Raw genomic sequence first — 16,866 nt, forward strand, 5'->3', positions numbered from 1 at the left:
CGTGATACAGGATTATTTGATGAATATAAAGTTCTAAAGAACAGCATTTATTTGAAATATAAATCTTTAGTAACATTATAAATGTCTTTACTGACACTTTTGAGCAATTACCCTTGCTGAATAAAATGATTAATTTCTTTATAAAATATTTTACTGACCCCAAACATTTGAACAACAATAATATAATCTGTATATGTATATACATTTCTTATTGTGTGTGTGTGTGTGTGTGTGTGTGTATATATGTATAGGTTATACTTCATTTCAATGGTCCACTTTAGACATTCTACAAACTAAAAAGTTACGTATAGATTTACTAACTTTGCAACTCTCATTAGAGTATTAGTAGACTGTTAGGTTAGGGTTAGGTGTTAGGGTTCAGGTTAGTAGAGTAAGTTGACATGTAGTTGCAAAAGTTACTTATAGTCAGAAGAATGTGTGTTGGGGGAGCATCAAAATAAAGTGTTAGCAGATATTAAAGGATAACTGTCGCCAAAATGCAACCTAGGGTCCTTTTGTTAATCTACCCGAGGCAAACTTTTGACAGTCAAAAATAGCCGATCTCCAAATGTGAATGAACTGACTCTGAATTTTAGTATTGTTTCTTATATGAGCATCCTTTTTCAAATACAAGGTCAATATTGATTTTCACTAACGACAAAACAACAAATTATCCCTGAATTTATATGGAACTAAGCTTTAGGAGCTTTCCATCTTTAGTCTCCTCCCTGTTACGTTGCATTCGGAGATCGACTATTTTTGACTGTCAAAATGCCGGCGGACACAGCTACAGTGAGTTGATCAAAATCTTTCTTTTTAGTAAACTCTGTGTACACAAACAATGTTCTCAATGCTCGAGTTCATGTGTAGAGCCCCTGGTGATACTTCAAGCAAAGTTTCATGTTGTGTCGAGCCTTCTTAGTGTTTTAAAAATAGCGATTTTTGATGCTATCATAGAAGTGCCCCAAGCACTCCCATTCAAAAGGCAATTTTACCGAAAACGAAAATACGGTCAAACTTAAAAGTGGCGTTTCCATTCTAATTATGCTTTTAAACGAAAGTTTGCCTCGGGTAGATTAACAAAAAGACCCTAGGTAGCATTTTGGCGACAGTTATCCTTTAAGCAGACCGTTTACTACTCCTAAATGAGAATTAAATGACATGTAGTTGCAAAGTTACAGGACTTATATTTAATTGAATGTCTAAAGTGGACCATCAAATTTAAGTGATACCTTTTTTATTATTATTAAGAGTCATTTTTTAATTAATGTTGACTTTTAGATGTATCAGATATATCACAAAAAAAACAACATTTCCAAAACGCCAAATCGTTTCATTCAACATCGGTTTCTCACAGATGCTGAGATTTGTCTTTTTCTTCCCAAGAGTGCATTATGTCTGCTTATTCCAGTTCACTTGAATGAATAAATGGCTCTAAAGGCATAGCAGGGGTCCCATCACTCGACAAAGTGGTTTTCCAGATGGGCCCTGAGACCAGACGATCCCCTTCAGATGCAGTGATTGAGGACAGATGCTGCACTGGTCACTAGTTTATACAGTAGTTATACTCTAATAGTCTAGGCATCGGTTCCCCAGGATGGTCTCTATAATAATGCCAGCTGATAAATTCCCATGAAAAAGACTTTTTCAAGATATTTAGAAGGATAATATAACCCAAATCGCATATTATGAAATAAGTGATTCAAAACACACAAGCTACCCATAATTGAGATCGGACATAAGCAATATCCGTAGTGCAAAAAAAAGGAGAATAACAATTCCTCTGCTGGGAAGAACCTGCTCAATACATTCATCAGGAAAACATTTGGAGCAAAACCATGGAAGCTGAGAGCAATTTTACAATCTTCAGGTCAGTTATGATTTGTCCTGACATTGATATCCGACATCTGCGTTAGTTAATGGAAACCCTGATATACGTGAAGTATCAGGTTTCTCAGTTCAATGTGACAGATTCATGAAATTTAAACAGACAGTGAGATGGGAACAGTCAAAACTAATCTTCAGCATGCAGATGCTCATGTCTAGGTGTCCAATAGTGATTTACGAAAATAAATGACACAATTGTGCGTAATATCCACCAATAAATTCAATCTGAAAAGAATTGAACATTCAGTTATGGGTTCTGTTTATACTCGGGTGGATATGAGATCTGTCTGTTCGGCTCAGTTTAGAGATTGGATGAATGATGGCGGCATGATGTCAGAGTTGGACACGAGTCTCGGTTCATATAAACACTTGTCAAGTGATGCAGGTTATACGTGACAAAAACCTGAGTGTCGCTGGTGCTTACCCATGCAAAACTTGCTGTGGTTTTGTAGGTGGGTGTTTTATGCAGTTATTAGCGGTTTCTCCTGCAATATAGTCTTTTTGTCAGTTTTATCACAAATCTCAAGTTTAAACTCTTACAAAAGTAATAGAATACATCTTCTATACAAACCCCACGATTTCATGTTTATAGCACAAAGGGTTAAGGACAAATTATGCGTCTTAGGCTATATTCACACTGCGAGCCTTAGCGCTCAATTCCGATTTATTGCTTAGATACAATTTTTTTGTATAGCTGTTCACATTATTGTTTTAAATGTGGCCAATATCAGATTCCAGTGTGTACTGATCATTTATGATACGAGCCCACATGTTTTGCTTGTTGTATATTTGTCAATGAAATACTTAAGTTCTAACACATAACTGTCTTTCCACAGACACCTTTCGCGATGGTCTTGATAACTTTGAGTATGTAAAATCTTTGAAGTCACTCCCACGAACACAGAATTGTGACGAATGCTGCTTTAGAGTGATGTAAAAGTCTCATAAATTCCGATATGACTGTTCAGACTGAAGACGTATTGCAAAACATCTGACCTGTATCAGATTTAGAACCACATATGGAAGTGGCACAAATCGGAATTGAAAAGATTTGATTTCATGTGGTTTGTGCTGAACTGCACAAACCACATGGAATCAGATCTTTTCAATTCCGATCACTGTCATGACAAAAAAAAGATCTGAGTCACATGAGCAACAAAATCAGATTTGGGCCACATTTACCTGCAGTCTGAACATAGCCTTAGTTTAATATTTAATATTTATGGTTAGGAGTTTGTTTAAATCCCTATTTTTAAGAATAATACAATAATACTCTTGCCTTATCCAAATAATTAAATCCCATTTGAGTAAATACAGGGAGAGTTTACTCCCATTTGTTTTTATGATCCAAAAATAAAGGTAGACTTCAAAGCAAACATCTAACAAAATGAAAGTGTATTAGGTGTTATGGTACAGTACTACCATTTATCTGACTCGCTGCTTAAGGCCCTTAGAAGCTAAACAATGGGATAAACATGGCTTTTGTCTGTCCTAGAAATCATAGATATGGAAAAGCAGACATCCCACTTCTCTTATCAAAGAACGCACAAGAAAACAAGCATTGTTCAGGTACAGACAGAGCGAGAGACAGGAAATGTGTCTATTTTCAGTGAGGTAACATACAGGTCAGCAGCAACATTTTCCTTTTGGTTCTTTTGAAATACTGGACAGAAGACGAAAACAAACCACTTGATTTGAGTTTTCACAGTCTGAAACTTGGGAGTTTGTTTCTCAGATTGCATATGGGAATTGATCATGTGTCATCAATGGGCCAAGCATCTGGTTTCAGTTGAGTTTTGGGAACTTCTAGAGAACTTTTTCCATAATAAAACTACATGCAACTACATACAGAACTCAAGTTTGAGCCAGACTGGTAAGGACTTTGCATGTTTTTTAATGAAAGTATGTTAGACTGGTCTATTTTGCCCTGCGGTATTGGAAAGCACTTACCATGCTTGATTAAAACCCCCTTCTTTGTTTACGGATGCTTCTCCCTTCCCAAAGGATTAGAAAACAAAAAGAAGGACCAAATAGCTGGACGTAGTTCTCCACTCTCTAATCATTTCATTTAGAGCTGTGAAAAGTGATTACCCAGAGGTCAGTGCACACAGAGATTAACCCTTGACTGGCCAGGTCAGAAAATGTCATGTGAAGTAAAATCAATCCAGAGGCTTAATGGACATTGGCTGAAGCCATTCTGAGACAATGGGAATAATGACAAGTATGGAACCACTCATTATACATAAATCATGTATCAGTTCATGTTTTTACTGGCACATACGAATTAGTTTTAATTTAAATGTGTGCTGAGCATACAACAGAAGTGCTCTCTCTCTCTCTCTCTCTTTACCATCAGTTAATGTAAGTAATATGCTCCTCATTTCACTTTTTATTTTCTACTGTCATATCAATCCGACCGAAACACAAACTAAAACTTTGTTAAACAAAATAAACATACCATCCTCACTGGTGTGGGTCTCAATTCCTCCATCCTGATCAACCTCCTCAAGAGCTCCATGTTCACTGTATGGACTCTCACTGCAGGAATAAAAGAGGAAATAAATCAAGGCGAATAATTATAATAATTAAATATAGGTTATATGAACTATTTTTAAAATACTTAATAGATTGTGGCATTTACAGCATCTGTAAACTCAATATTTAAGGACAGAACTACTACATTTCAGCCAAGTAAGTGTTTCTCATGAGCTTAAAAAACTTTTGATCTAAATGCCTGATTAAATTAATTTTGTAGACACATACATTGTAGGGTCTATGTCTATATATAAATCTTTTTTATTTAATTTTTTAAGTAAAAAAAAAAGAAAAGAAAAGAAAAGAAGATTAAAATATATTTATCCCATTGTCTGTCTGAATACTCTATTCTGATTGGCTGGAAGGTGTGCATTCAAACCGTTGAATGCACAGGTAGTTTATTCACTGTTCTATATTAATGCACTTCTTTCACTGAAGCACACACACCACTTGCACACAAAGAACCTTTCAGGAGCATTATTAATAAAATAGCTTATCTGCTGAATTGCTACATTATTTTTCTCAGCAACGAGGGGGTAAAATCGCCGTTTTTGAAGTAGCTAAACTCACAGCTTCATTGCCTCATTCATCTCTCTCCCTCCCTCCTTCCCCTCTATAAATGCTATAATTCATTCATTCAAATGAACGTAATCTTACCGCACTATTTGATCTCTGTGTCTGATTCAAGGCAGGCAGAAAGCTAGATCTAGCAAGCCGTAACTTACTAAAATAATTTTTATTTTCATCTTTACCCTTCCAGTCAAATATTGCACTGCAAACTTCAATGACAGCTTTAAATTGTCAATGCTGGCAAATGACCATGGTATAAGTGGGATAATCCACAGCTAGCTGTGCAATAAACTATTTGAATGCACTATACATATATAGCTTTGAAAATGATGTAGTGACATTTCTTGGTGTTTTTTCACCAAGGATAATAATAAGAAAAGCTTTTTGAGCACCAAATCAGCTTATTAGAATGATTTCTGAAGGATCATGTGATATTGAAGACTGGAGCTATCACAGGAATACATTTTAAAACATATTAAAATAGAAAACTGTTATTTTATATTCTAATAATATTTTCACAATTTAATTGTATTTTTGATTAAATAAATGCAGCCTTGGTAAGCATAAGAACTTTCAAAAACATCTTAACGACCCCAAACCTTTGAACGGTAGTGTATGTATACTTCCTTACATAAGTAAATGCATGCACAGGGAGACAAAGAGTTAAGTCACAGCCTGAGTAAAACTCAGCATCGAGCAAAAAGTACAGAAGCTGTCTTTAGTATTCAGGAGGAGTTGGGCAGGGTGATTGGGATTCTGTCAGTGGCACAGCACGGTTACTGAGACTGGCAGTAATGCCCTTCACATCCTTGCAGATTACCCCTGACACACAGTAAAGTCATTTCAAACAGAGCTCTGCCACTCCCACATGCCATGCTACCAAAGGGGAAAATACGAGAACCGGCTTCGGCGAGTTTAAGGATGTAATGATTTGAAGTGCTCAAGTACAGATTCTTGCAGTGGCAGGTGTTTTGCTTCAGTTTGGGGGATGAAGACTTGTGGGAGTTGGGCCGCTCTCTTTGAGACAACAAAATCACTAGCCAACACATACACACAGCTGTGGAGTTGGCGGAAAATGTCTCTTTCCTCTTCTCATCCATGGGTATTTCGGAGAGAAATGAGCGTTGGTTTGGCCGGCGATCTTTTCTTACCTTGATGGCAGCAATTATCAAGATGGTTTCATACTGTCTCACCTAGTTAAAGGTCTCCAAACCCTTCGGCCTCTAAAAAATGTCCTACCTCGACTAAAGAGTTCACAATATCCGCACGACATCATTTCAAATAATTACCCACACCGAATCCAAACACAGCTTAGATGCAGCTGGTCCCGTCACTCTCTAGATCCAGGCACACATACCTGTGATATTAAGTGCATTTTAAATACAAACTTTTGGCCTAGGGCCTGGTATATCCTCACAGAGAAAGAATGAGAAATACGAGGCCATTTTATAACACAAATTTCTGCTAATTCAGAGTTTGAAAGAAAACAAACATCACACATAATCCACACTGAAGAAAAATTCACCTCCAAAAATCGATTGAAATTCAACCTCATGTCATTCCAAACCTGACTTTTTTTTTAACAGACAGGACCTGTATTACCTTCTTCCAAATCTTTTGTAAGGATGTATCCTCCTTTCCTGGATCAACAAGACCTGCTCTTCAAAACAAAGCGGTCACACCCTAAAACTGTGCTAACAAAATAAGTGACTCACTATAGCACTGAATAATAGTTTTTTTATTTTTTTATTATTAAAACAAACTTTTCACTTCAGTCACGCCATGGATGTCCAGATACCACCACCACTAATACAGTACAGAAAAATACAAAGTCCAAACACTGACTTTAACAAGCTTTAAAGGAGTCATAACCTAGTATTACCTTGGATACCCACGCTCTATTATAGTCTTTCAGGCCCTTCTAAAAAAGAAAAGTTGAAAAAAAGTGGAAAAAAATAAACACAGAGCTCCTCTGACCCTTATTTCTGAAGGCATTATTGTCTCGCGAGATCTGATGCGATATTTTGGCTGTCGTGGACGGTCATTGTAATAATGCAAATGAGGGGCACGTTGATTGGTGGTAGGAAGGAGGGGGGTTGACACCGCAGGTAACGCTTCAGCATATCATTCCAAAATGACATCATGGCACCACGTTTCTGCATCTTTCACGGTCGAGTGCGTACTTCGAATCGGAATTCAGTAATGGCGGCGCTCGACTGAATATGAGGGGGAGAGGGGCAGGGCGGGCTTCCTGCAGCATAGGTCTGCGGTGTCCATATATGGTATATCATCATAATTAACATCACGTATTTGAGTGCGCGTGCACGTGGGCTGGTTGACGAACCCAGGGGTAAACAAACGCTTCACTTTTAAATATCGGCTTCCCGGCCAGTGTATAATCGTTAGGCAATCATAACATACATTTTTTCTTGTGGAAAAGTGAAAATTACAGGTCATGACTCCTTTAACAAGATTCTCATCTCTCAGATTGAGCAACCCCTGAACATCTATCTTACTTACACCTACCTAGACGCAGTTACCCAGACAGTTATCAATAAATTATTAAAAACAGCATCACCATCTCATCACACCACTCACCAATAATCTCCTCCTGCCATACACTTCTCATACAGGGGGCCGTCAAGCTCCTTTGAATCAGGAAAGATGGTCTCGTGGTGGATGATGATGGTTTTGATGACCTCATTGACATGGGCCTGGCAGGAGACCTGGTCCTGAGTTTCTGGAGTGGGCATGAGGGTGGGGCCAAAGCAGATGGCCAGATTATAGGGGTCCATCATGTTTTCGTCACTGTACTGGGACAAGCTGCAGGAAATACGAACAAGCTATTAGGCAACCAGCAAAAAATTGGTTTGGCTGGAGTCTGGTTTGAGAATTTCTTTATGATATGGATCTAGGAATGATTTTGGATCAAAAAGTGATATTCATTCACAATCAAGTAGCGTATTATATCATCAATACTTATTTCAGACGCATGTATGTTATTTGCATTTTTAAAGCTTTCTGTTTTTGTGAGACATTCAGACTTACTGGTTGAGGAAGGCGAACAGATATCGCATGACAACGAGCACTGATCTGGGTGAAGTCAGGAGGATCTTTCGAATATACAGCGCTCTCTCATACAGATTCTCAATTCCTACAAGAGAAAGAGAGAGAATAAGAGAGTAAAAATGAAGAAATCAAGCAAAAATCAAAGAGCAATACAATTATCTAATTATATATAATGTTTGAAAGAAAATAAAATCTGACATACAGTATCAAAATTCAGAAAGAGACATTTTTAAAAACAACTAACACGCATAAACTTTCAGTATACACGTACTAACACTTCCTTCACAAACCTAGAAGCAATTGCCCAGACAGTTACAGTATTAATAAATAATTCAGAACAACATCATCTCATCCCACCACTCACCAGCAGTCTCTCTCTCTCTTTTTATTTATGTGTATATACATATAGTATATACAGACACAGTATATATATATATATATATATAAACATACATACATAAATTATTACACACCTCATTAGGTTGAACATGACACATGAAAATTGCATAGATCGCAAAGATTGCATAGACTGCATTCACGTTTTGGCATGTAGAGACAGCGTAGGAGTCCTGAACAAATGCTTGTCCTACATGACATTCAGAAATGATTATTCAGGGTCGCCTTTGTCATCCACGCCACTTAGTAGCCTTGAATATCTAAATGACATGCTTCCATCCGAACATGCTAATTCACAGATAACCACATCATTGCAGCTCTATTCATAGAGTTACAAGGCTGAACTCATCATGTGAAACATAAAAAAAACATTACAACAGCGTTCATTCGCACAAAGTTAAACTCTGCCCAATCTTGTCATGTTGCAAATGGACATTTCCGATAGCCAGCTATCACTGCAAAACAAATGACTTATTTTCGATTTGCATTGTTGTTAAAACTAAAACTATTAAAAATAATTTTTGGTAATTGAAATAAAGCTGAAATAAAATATAAAAACATGAAAAACATGACAGTGCTTCAGTGTTTTAACCACAATGCAGAGCAAATTAAACAAGTGCTCTGTCAAAGGAGAGTGAATATTAAACAAAATGAGGCGATTCATTTAAACTAAATTGTTGCCTGCCCTCACCCTGCAACTAAAAAAGCTGATTAACAGAGCATTAAAGGAGGTAAAGTTTCAAAACTATTTAACTCTTCATTTTAAGGAGCTTAAAGATTAATCCAGAAGACTGGCATCGTAGAAACGTGTGAGTATTCCTGCAGCACTTGGGTTTTTTATAACTCACTTCCTGTCCCTTCTGGAATTCCATCAAGCATTTTCACCGTCTCCTTAGTAATGTGCTCTCAGGCTGTGTTTGAAATTCCATACTAGTACTCCTACTGTACAAAACTACAAACTACATACTATTTATGCTATATGCAGAATGTCAACTGTGCAGAGTATGCAAATTTCTGTTATGCACAAACTATGTAAATAACTACAAGTCAAAACATGCAGAAGTCAAGTCAAAATACCATTCATTTTCTCCAGGGGAATTGATTTTTAACTTACAGACCTTAAAAGACAGACCTATGTGAGCTATGAGGTTGTTAAATCGATGATATATGCTTTTGTTGAAGCCATCAGACCGCATTGTTTTGTTCTTGCATGCAAAAGTGGAATTATATTATTGTATATGCATATTTTTCTATAAACAAAATATATTGTTTCTCGATGCATAATAAACATCTTCAATCAAGAGTTTAATATTTATTCATTTTTATTTTTATTATCTCATTTGCGTTGCTTCATGGGATTAGTTCTTACTCTCATTAAAGCCGTTAAGTATACAGTCTTGTACCTTTATCTTTTTGTCCGATTTTCAAATACTTTTTTTGCTTCAAAATTTCTGGTTGTGATTCACCTTGTAGCTGGTTGGTTGGGTCATGGCTTATAACTCTTAAATGGAGACTATTTTAAAATATTCGGAATCAAGGCTACTGAAAAATAGGGCGGGAACTGTTGGAATCTTTACAACACAGTACAGTATCCCACAATGCAATGCATTTCTAGTATGGTGACTGAACCAGTAGCAATATTAGCTGTAATCTTTTTCTGATCTCCTTCTAATTTTACTTTTTGCTCTGACTGCCAAAACAATTCCACTTATTATCTTATTATGTTGCTTATTAGCATGCATATTACTAGGATGTTGGCTGTTTATTAGTACTTATAAAGCACATATTAATGCCTTATTCTGCATGACCTTATTCTACATTCCTAATCCTACCCAATACCTAAACCTAACAACTACCTTACTAACTATTAATAAGCAGGAATTAAGAGTTTGAGGCAAAAGTAGTTAATAGTTAGTTAATAGTGAGAATTGTACCCTAATCTAAAGTGTGACCAAAAATGCTTTTAAAAAGTCGACACTGGATGTGACTCAATTTAAACAATTACTTGACAATTACTTTAGCATACAACTTTTTGAAATGTTTGCACACTGTTGCGAATACTATTAAAAAAAATAAAAATGAAGTGTATCCTGCACAGTATGCCACATGCCACTAGCTCATTCCAAACATAGCTTCAGATCAACAACTACATCTTGACCTCATCGGATCCCATGTGTTGGCTGTGAGACACATAAGCAGCACTTATAAAAGCAAAACCAGCCTCTGTAGAACATATTTAAAAACTGATGTGATCTGCTCTCGTCCACACAGATCCCCGATTCATCCTCTGACAGCAGCTTAAAATAACCACGTCACCATTAGGGAAAAATACCTGGGCTTTTGGGAATATGCTACTCATGTTATCTGTCGTACTTGAGGACGAAACAGGGTTTCCAACATGGATCCTGAGCAAAAGAAGCAATTTAAAGAACTGTCAAGCCTCACCACAGACAAGGCACATGTCTCCAGCTACACAACATGAACTGATCTCCTACAGTGCAGTGAACGAACAACTCTGAAAGTCTATATATAGATCTGCCAGGGACAGAGAACAGGAGAGGCCATGTGTGTTCGAGGGAGTGTGTGGTATGCTGGGAAGGGGTAAGTCGTGTGTAAATGTAAACAGCAGGGAATCCCCATTAGTCACACTACGGAGTGTCACAGGCACAAGACCGCTAGTTGGTCGACTATGTATGAACACACGCCTTGACATTCCTCCACACGTACAGACAAACAAAAACCCACCCAACCCACACATGCAAACTCACGGCACCTTATTATAGCTCTGCACAAATTTTGACATGAGAACAAATATTTAAAAAGGGTCGGACATAAATAGCTATAAGGGATATTTTTTATGCAAAAAACATTTTGGCATGTCAAAATAATATTTCTACATGGCAGGGAAATGTCAAAGTAAATTTATCCAGGTTTAAAAATGTTTATGTATGCAAGGAAACCCTAATAGCATAAAACCATTTGAATTATTTAGCTTAATATTAATCCATGAATTATTAAATTATTGATTTTCCCCAAAATTGTATCTGTGGGCTAAAGTTCGTCAGATGCTTCATGGTAAACTGTGCCAGTGGAATTAACTAATACGAAATGGTTTTGAATGTATTTTTAATGGAAATTGCACTGAACTGGTTATTAATTAATACGTATTTTAATTAAATAATTTAAATACAAAAATCAGTTGTTCATTACTTATATTTTTATTTCAAATGCACATCGCCCATATATTGTCCTTTGATAAGAGGACAACTTTGTATCAAAAGTGGCACAGCTTACCCCTCTCTTAATTGATTCGAGCTGTGGATAACAAACATCCCATTAACCCAAATGAAAGGATCGAGCATCACGGTGTCATTCTACATTCATTCAGTGCAATCTAGCGTCATCTGTGATGATGATAAAGCACGCATTCTGAGCTCTTTCACACACACACAACGTTGCATTCATGCCGGTTGAAGGACCAACTGAAGCTCTAATGTGTCATGCCGTGGTGGAACACACACTGCGCTGTAATGGAGGGTACGTAAGGCTGTTAAGCGTTAGCCTGAGGCGCAGGACGTCTTGTCATACAGTGAAGAAAGTCACTGTGCCACTGTTGGGGGCAAATGACTAAGATCTCTTCATCTGAGTGTGCACGATAACAGTTCAAAGCACTGTTAATTCACACTGAGAATCAATGACAGATTTACAGCTGCAGGTCAATAGAAAGAAAAAATGAGGCACTTACTGACACAGGAGATTAGATCATTGAATCTTTCCTTTGGAAACAGAGGGTTCTCCAAACCTCGAAAGTAGAGTTTCAAAACACCCGCAACAGAGTTTATATCGTGGTTGTTCTCTTCGTCTGTCAGAGGATCGTTACCTAAGACATATTATGCATAAAATCTGCTGTTTAGATTTACATTAATTTTTTTAATCTAGAACATACAAATGAGACACACACACACACAAAATAATTTTTTATACTGGTAAACAAAATATCAGCATTTGCTGAAAACACAACATAGAAATTATGGTAAATGATTTTAGCTTCTCTTTACATGCAAGAAATATTGAAATAGATCTATATAAATAACAAGATAAACATCAAGAATATGTTTTCCCCAGTAGATGTTTTGCCAAAAACACTATAGTCAAGGTCCTTAAATCATATGAATTTAGGTTCATAGCTCACATGACATTGAAGACATAAGAGATTCATTATTATTCAGCAGTGACAGCACTTTCAGAGCTATTTTAGAAACCTGAACTCTGTTACCACACACACACACACCTCTCTCAAATGAATTCTTGATATCATTGACTTCAACTTGAGATCCAGACACTCGGAATATTCCTTGATGTTGGAGGCCTAAAAAAATAAAGAGAGAAACTGAAATAAGTGTTTAAATAAGATGTCTTCCCATGTTCATTTAAATCCACTGGAAATAAAGGCTGGTCCATAGTAACCACGGTCAAATCCCAACCTCAAAAGCTAAGCCCTGTGCTTTAGAAAAGTTCCCTTTTTCTAATTAAAGATAATGAATGAAGGAGAGAGACTGCAATCAACTTCTACAAAAACATCCGTCAGTCCGGATTAGCTTTTAAATGGAAAGCTTGGATGAGGGTCAGAAAAGATTAATTAAAAATGTCTCTATAGTTCCAGTTAGACGGCCACACACAGACAGCTTTCAGCGCTTACAATAGACGCACAAGATATATGACTGTGTTCGCGCAGTTAATACAAGCATATGATAAAGACCGAACGTCCTCTGACATTGACAGGAAAGCACAACAGCAAACTTACAATGGATCTGAAACAAGTTTGTGCATGGCCTATACTGGAATAGGACGGATTTGGAACAACCCAGACTCTAAAACTTACTGAATCAGTCCCAAACTTCAGATAACCAATGACAGAACAGGTAGCATTTAAGTAGTAAGTTTAAAGACAGTAGCATAACTGATGAACAATTTCTTTGGGCTTTTCTGGTGCACTGACAATGATGGGCCGTTCTAAGTAGTTATGTGTATTGTATGGTTTGAGTTGCAAGACATTTGCAATATAACTTACCATATAGGTTGATGAATCGAATAGAGCTCTCAACAACTCGAGGTATTGCTTGTCCGGAGTCCTTAAAACAAGACAAACATGGGCATTAACTCAAGCAATCAGTCTAGCTCTAAATCAACTGAAAATTTACCACACACCATGTATCATTCATGTCAGAGGTGATAAGATAATCCTTCTTGACTCCTACAGACTCTTTTTAAAGAGCACACCTAAGATTTTGGGCTTTAACCCATCCAAGACAGGAAATAAAATGACAACTTAGATCTACATGCTAACATGGTTCTTGAACATGAATGGAGCAAATGCCACCGGTGGAAAACTCGAAATGGTTTAGTGAATCCAGCTATGTGATCCTAGTGTGCGGGCTGCTTGTTGTGTGGGGTTAGAGCTGTTTGTTCAGTGTTCGGCTACACTCTATCTTACAAGCTTTTAAAAATGCTGTTATCTGCTTTTAACCCAGGGAATATGTGCTAAGTACGAACACTGTGGCAGTGCCAGGAACTGAGGCAGACCTCACAGGCTACATTTCCCAGCTATGATCATTGCAATAAGGTGAAAACAAAATGTGAACATGTTTAAATATCGATACTGTAAATCTGCAAAGTTATGAATGCTGGAAACTGCACTTTGCTGTGCAACACTTCATAAGAAAAAGTATAATTCAAATAATGATGGGATATTAAAAATGTTGGCCAATAATTAATTAAAAGTATTGTAAGTATTATGTATTGTATTATAAGTATTGTAGGATTTTCATATTCAAATCTTATGCAGATTGATTTATAATCTCAAAACTAGAAATTATTTTAGTCTGTACAGTGAATGAAATGTGCCATATTACTAAATAAACTACACTGTATTATTTTTATTATAATTATTATTTGTGAAAAGTTTTAAAATTGTGGGATATTTTCTCAATTAAAATTAATCAGTCATAACTGTGTGCCTTACGGTCACTGAAGCCAAGAAGGATGAACTCTTGTCAAGCACATGGACACATTTACTTTGGGGTCCAAAAGTCTGAGACCACTACTGAAAAAGCTTCTATTATGCATAATGATAATTTGATACAAAATTTTCCCTTACAAATTATATTATCAACATAACTATTTGACTGAACAGTTGAATAGAACAAAATGAAATTCGTAGACAAATATTCCTAACTTTTCTTAGTTTCTCGTTTTAAATAGAAATCCCAGAATCAGTGTGGTCTCGGATATTCAGACGCCACTGTACATGGTTCACGGCTCCTTAGGATTAAGCAGAGGTGACTGGAAGTTGAACTACTGGAAGCTTAGAGAGACATGAAGCAATGAGCTAATCAGGACAAGCCGACTGTTTCTGTACCTGGTGCCTTGTGTGTGAGTTCCGTCGTCCACGACTATGAGAGAAGGACAGCAGAACGACAGGACAAAGAGCCAGAGAGTGAGAGAGCAGAAAAAACAGAGAGAAAGAGGCGATCCCCAGGTTATTTGGTCCCAGCACTACAAGCCACCAATAACAGCCTACAAAATCATTATTAGTCTTCCAATTACACCATTAGCTCCAGCCTCACAGAGAGAAAGAGGGGATGTGCTGACACAACATTGAATCCTATTATCAAATAACTTTCCTCATCAAGTATTTACCCCGAAATTTTGCACCTAAAAAAAATCTGTCATCATTTACTCTCCCCTTATGTCATTCCAAAACTTTTTGACTTTCTTTTTTCCATTGAACACAAGAAAATAAACAAATAAAAGGTCACTCTGCTTTCCATTCATCAAAAGTGAACAGAATCAGATGCTCTCAAACTCAAAAAAATGATGCACCCTAAAAGTGGCCAATATGACTTCAAGTCATGCGACAGCTTGTGGAACAGACTGAAGTTGTATACTGAAAAATAATATTCAGGTTCACATCTTTCATAACTTCTAAATTTGCTTTTAGAATCTAGAAGTTTAAAATTGCAGAGGAATGAAATCCCTAAATCGCTAATTAATTATGACTTAAAGCTATTGTATAGGTGAGTCCCAATTTATGTACTTATGAACAATGCTGTTGTGTAGTATAAACAGTGTGAGTAGTGTGTTTACACTAAAAATTCCAAAAAGAAAAAGTGCATTTGATTACATTTGCGCACATAGTGTATAGTGCATTGTTTGGGACACAACATATCAAAACATATCAAAAGTCTTAGAATATAGTGCCTAAGGAACATTATTAATGCAATTTGCATCTTTTAACAACATACATCTTTAGTATTCACTTTCACTGCATGGAAGAAGAGCAGAATGATCATTCTAGAACATTCCAGAATATTATAATTTGTCTCATTAGTTCGGAATGGCACAAGACAGGGATTTCTTTCTTTTTTTTTAGGTGAACTTTCCCTTTAAGAGGCTTTCATGCTGCCCTGAAGCAACTGGGTGAATGTTGATGCCTGAAGCTCACTTTATCTCAGTCATCTCGCTTCATGTGTACACACACCCACACATACCCCCGTTTCTGCTCTGTTTAAATACCTTCCCCAGCCATAATGATCAGTCAAGTAGAAGCAAGTAGCCGTGGATCATTATGGCATTAGCAGCGGTATTCAGTGCAGGTAGTACAGTACCTAAAAGCTCTAAGTACCTTAACAAATGACTCCAAATTGCCATTAAACAGCTTAACGTTAAATACAGAGCGTGGCCTGGGCCTCTGTGTGCCAAACGGTTTAGGAGGAAGACTGGGAGGCCTATAAAGAGATGTTTACACTTTTAATCTTGAATATGCACTGTAAGCCTTACGCACCACTAATGAGTTCATATCTCACACATAGTTTATGGAACAGCTTTGTGGTGGACATGTGATTTCAAGTTATTTAGGGGTAAGCTCCCATTGTGTCTAGCTCAGTGATCTGCACATGACAATATCCTGTTCATAAACTTCACTTCCACCGCACATCAAAGGTCATGGAAATGGCAGGTCTGCTGGGAACAGCAGGAGGTGGGCGTGCGAGAGATGTCCAAGCACGAAATCTTTTGGCTCGGCTTGGGGAGCTGGTGGGATCACATTGGGTTATACCTTTACCTAAAAATCTGAGTTCATTTATCAGAATGCAGTTCTGTTTTATGATAGAACTGATGCTATGTCCTTAATGGATCTATACCTGACATGTGCAACAACAGCTTTACACTGAAAGAAAATAAAAAAGGGTAACATGCAAGTTCAACCAATTCAGTTCACTCTTCACTCTTGTCTTTTAATCAATAGGAGAGCTTTTATGTGCTTTCGAACTTTAGGATTTCTGGGTGAGGCTGAATCTAAAGAGCACTATTAGTGCAAAGCATTGTGGGTAGGAACCCCGGGGAAGATTG

At 37.1% G+C, this 16,866-nt stretch overlaps 1 protein-coding gene across 2 annotated transcripts in view; it reads right to left on the reverse strand.

Moving 5' to 3' along the window:
- The window catches only part of srgap1a (SLIT-ROBO Rho GTPase activating protein 1a), a 111,214-nt gene that overhangs the window by 14,926 nt on the left and 79,422 nt on the right, over positions 1–16,866 (reverse strand). Inside the window, exons 12-18 of one of the 2 annotated variants that reach the window (XM_084124404.1) lie at positions 14,876–14,909; positions 13,529–13,589; positions 12,749–12,826; positions 12,203–12,337; positions 8,041–8,146; positions 7,591–7,815; positions 4,346–4,425 (exon numbers count right to left, since the gene is read on the reverse strand). In XM_084124404.1, coding sequence (XP_083980530.1) covers positions 4,346–4,425; positions 7,591–7,815; positions 8,041–8,146; positions 12,203–12,337; positions 12,749–12,826; positions 13,529–13,589; positions 14,876–14,909 — 719 coding nt within the window. Of the gene's footprint in view, positions 1–4,345; positions 4,426–7,590; positions 7,816–8,040; positions 8,147–12,202; positions 12,338–12,748; positions 12,827–13,528; positions 13,590–14,875; positions 14,910–16,141; positions 16,245–16,866 lie in introns of both variants that reach the window. The other variant, XM_084124403.1, reaches the window with a different exon arrangement.

Source organism: Abramis brama (genome assembly GCF_963993115.1).
Source record: "Abramis brama genome assembly, chromosome: 9".
NCBI lineage: Eukaryota > Metazoa > Chordata > Actinopteri > Cypriniformes > Leuciscidae > Abramis > Abramis brama.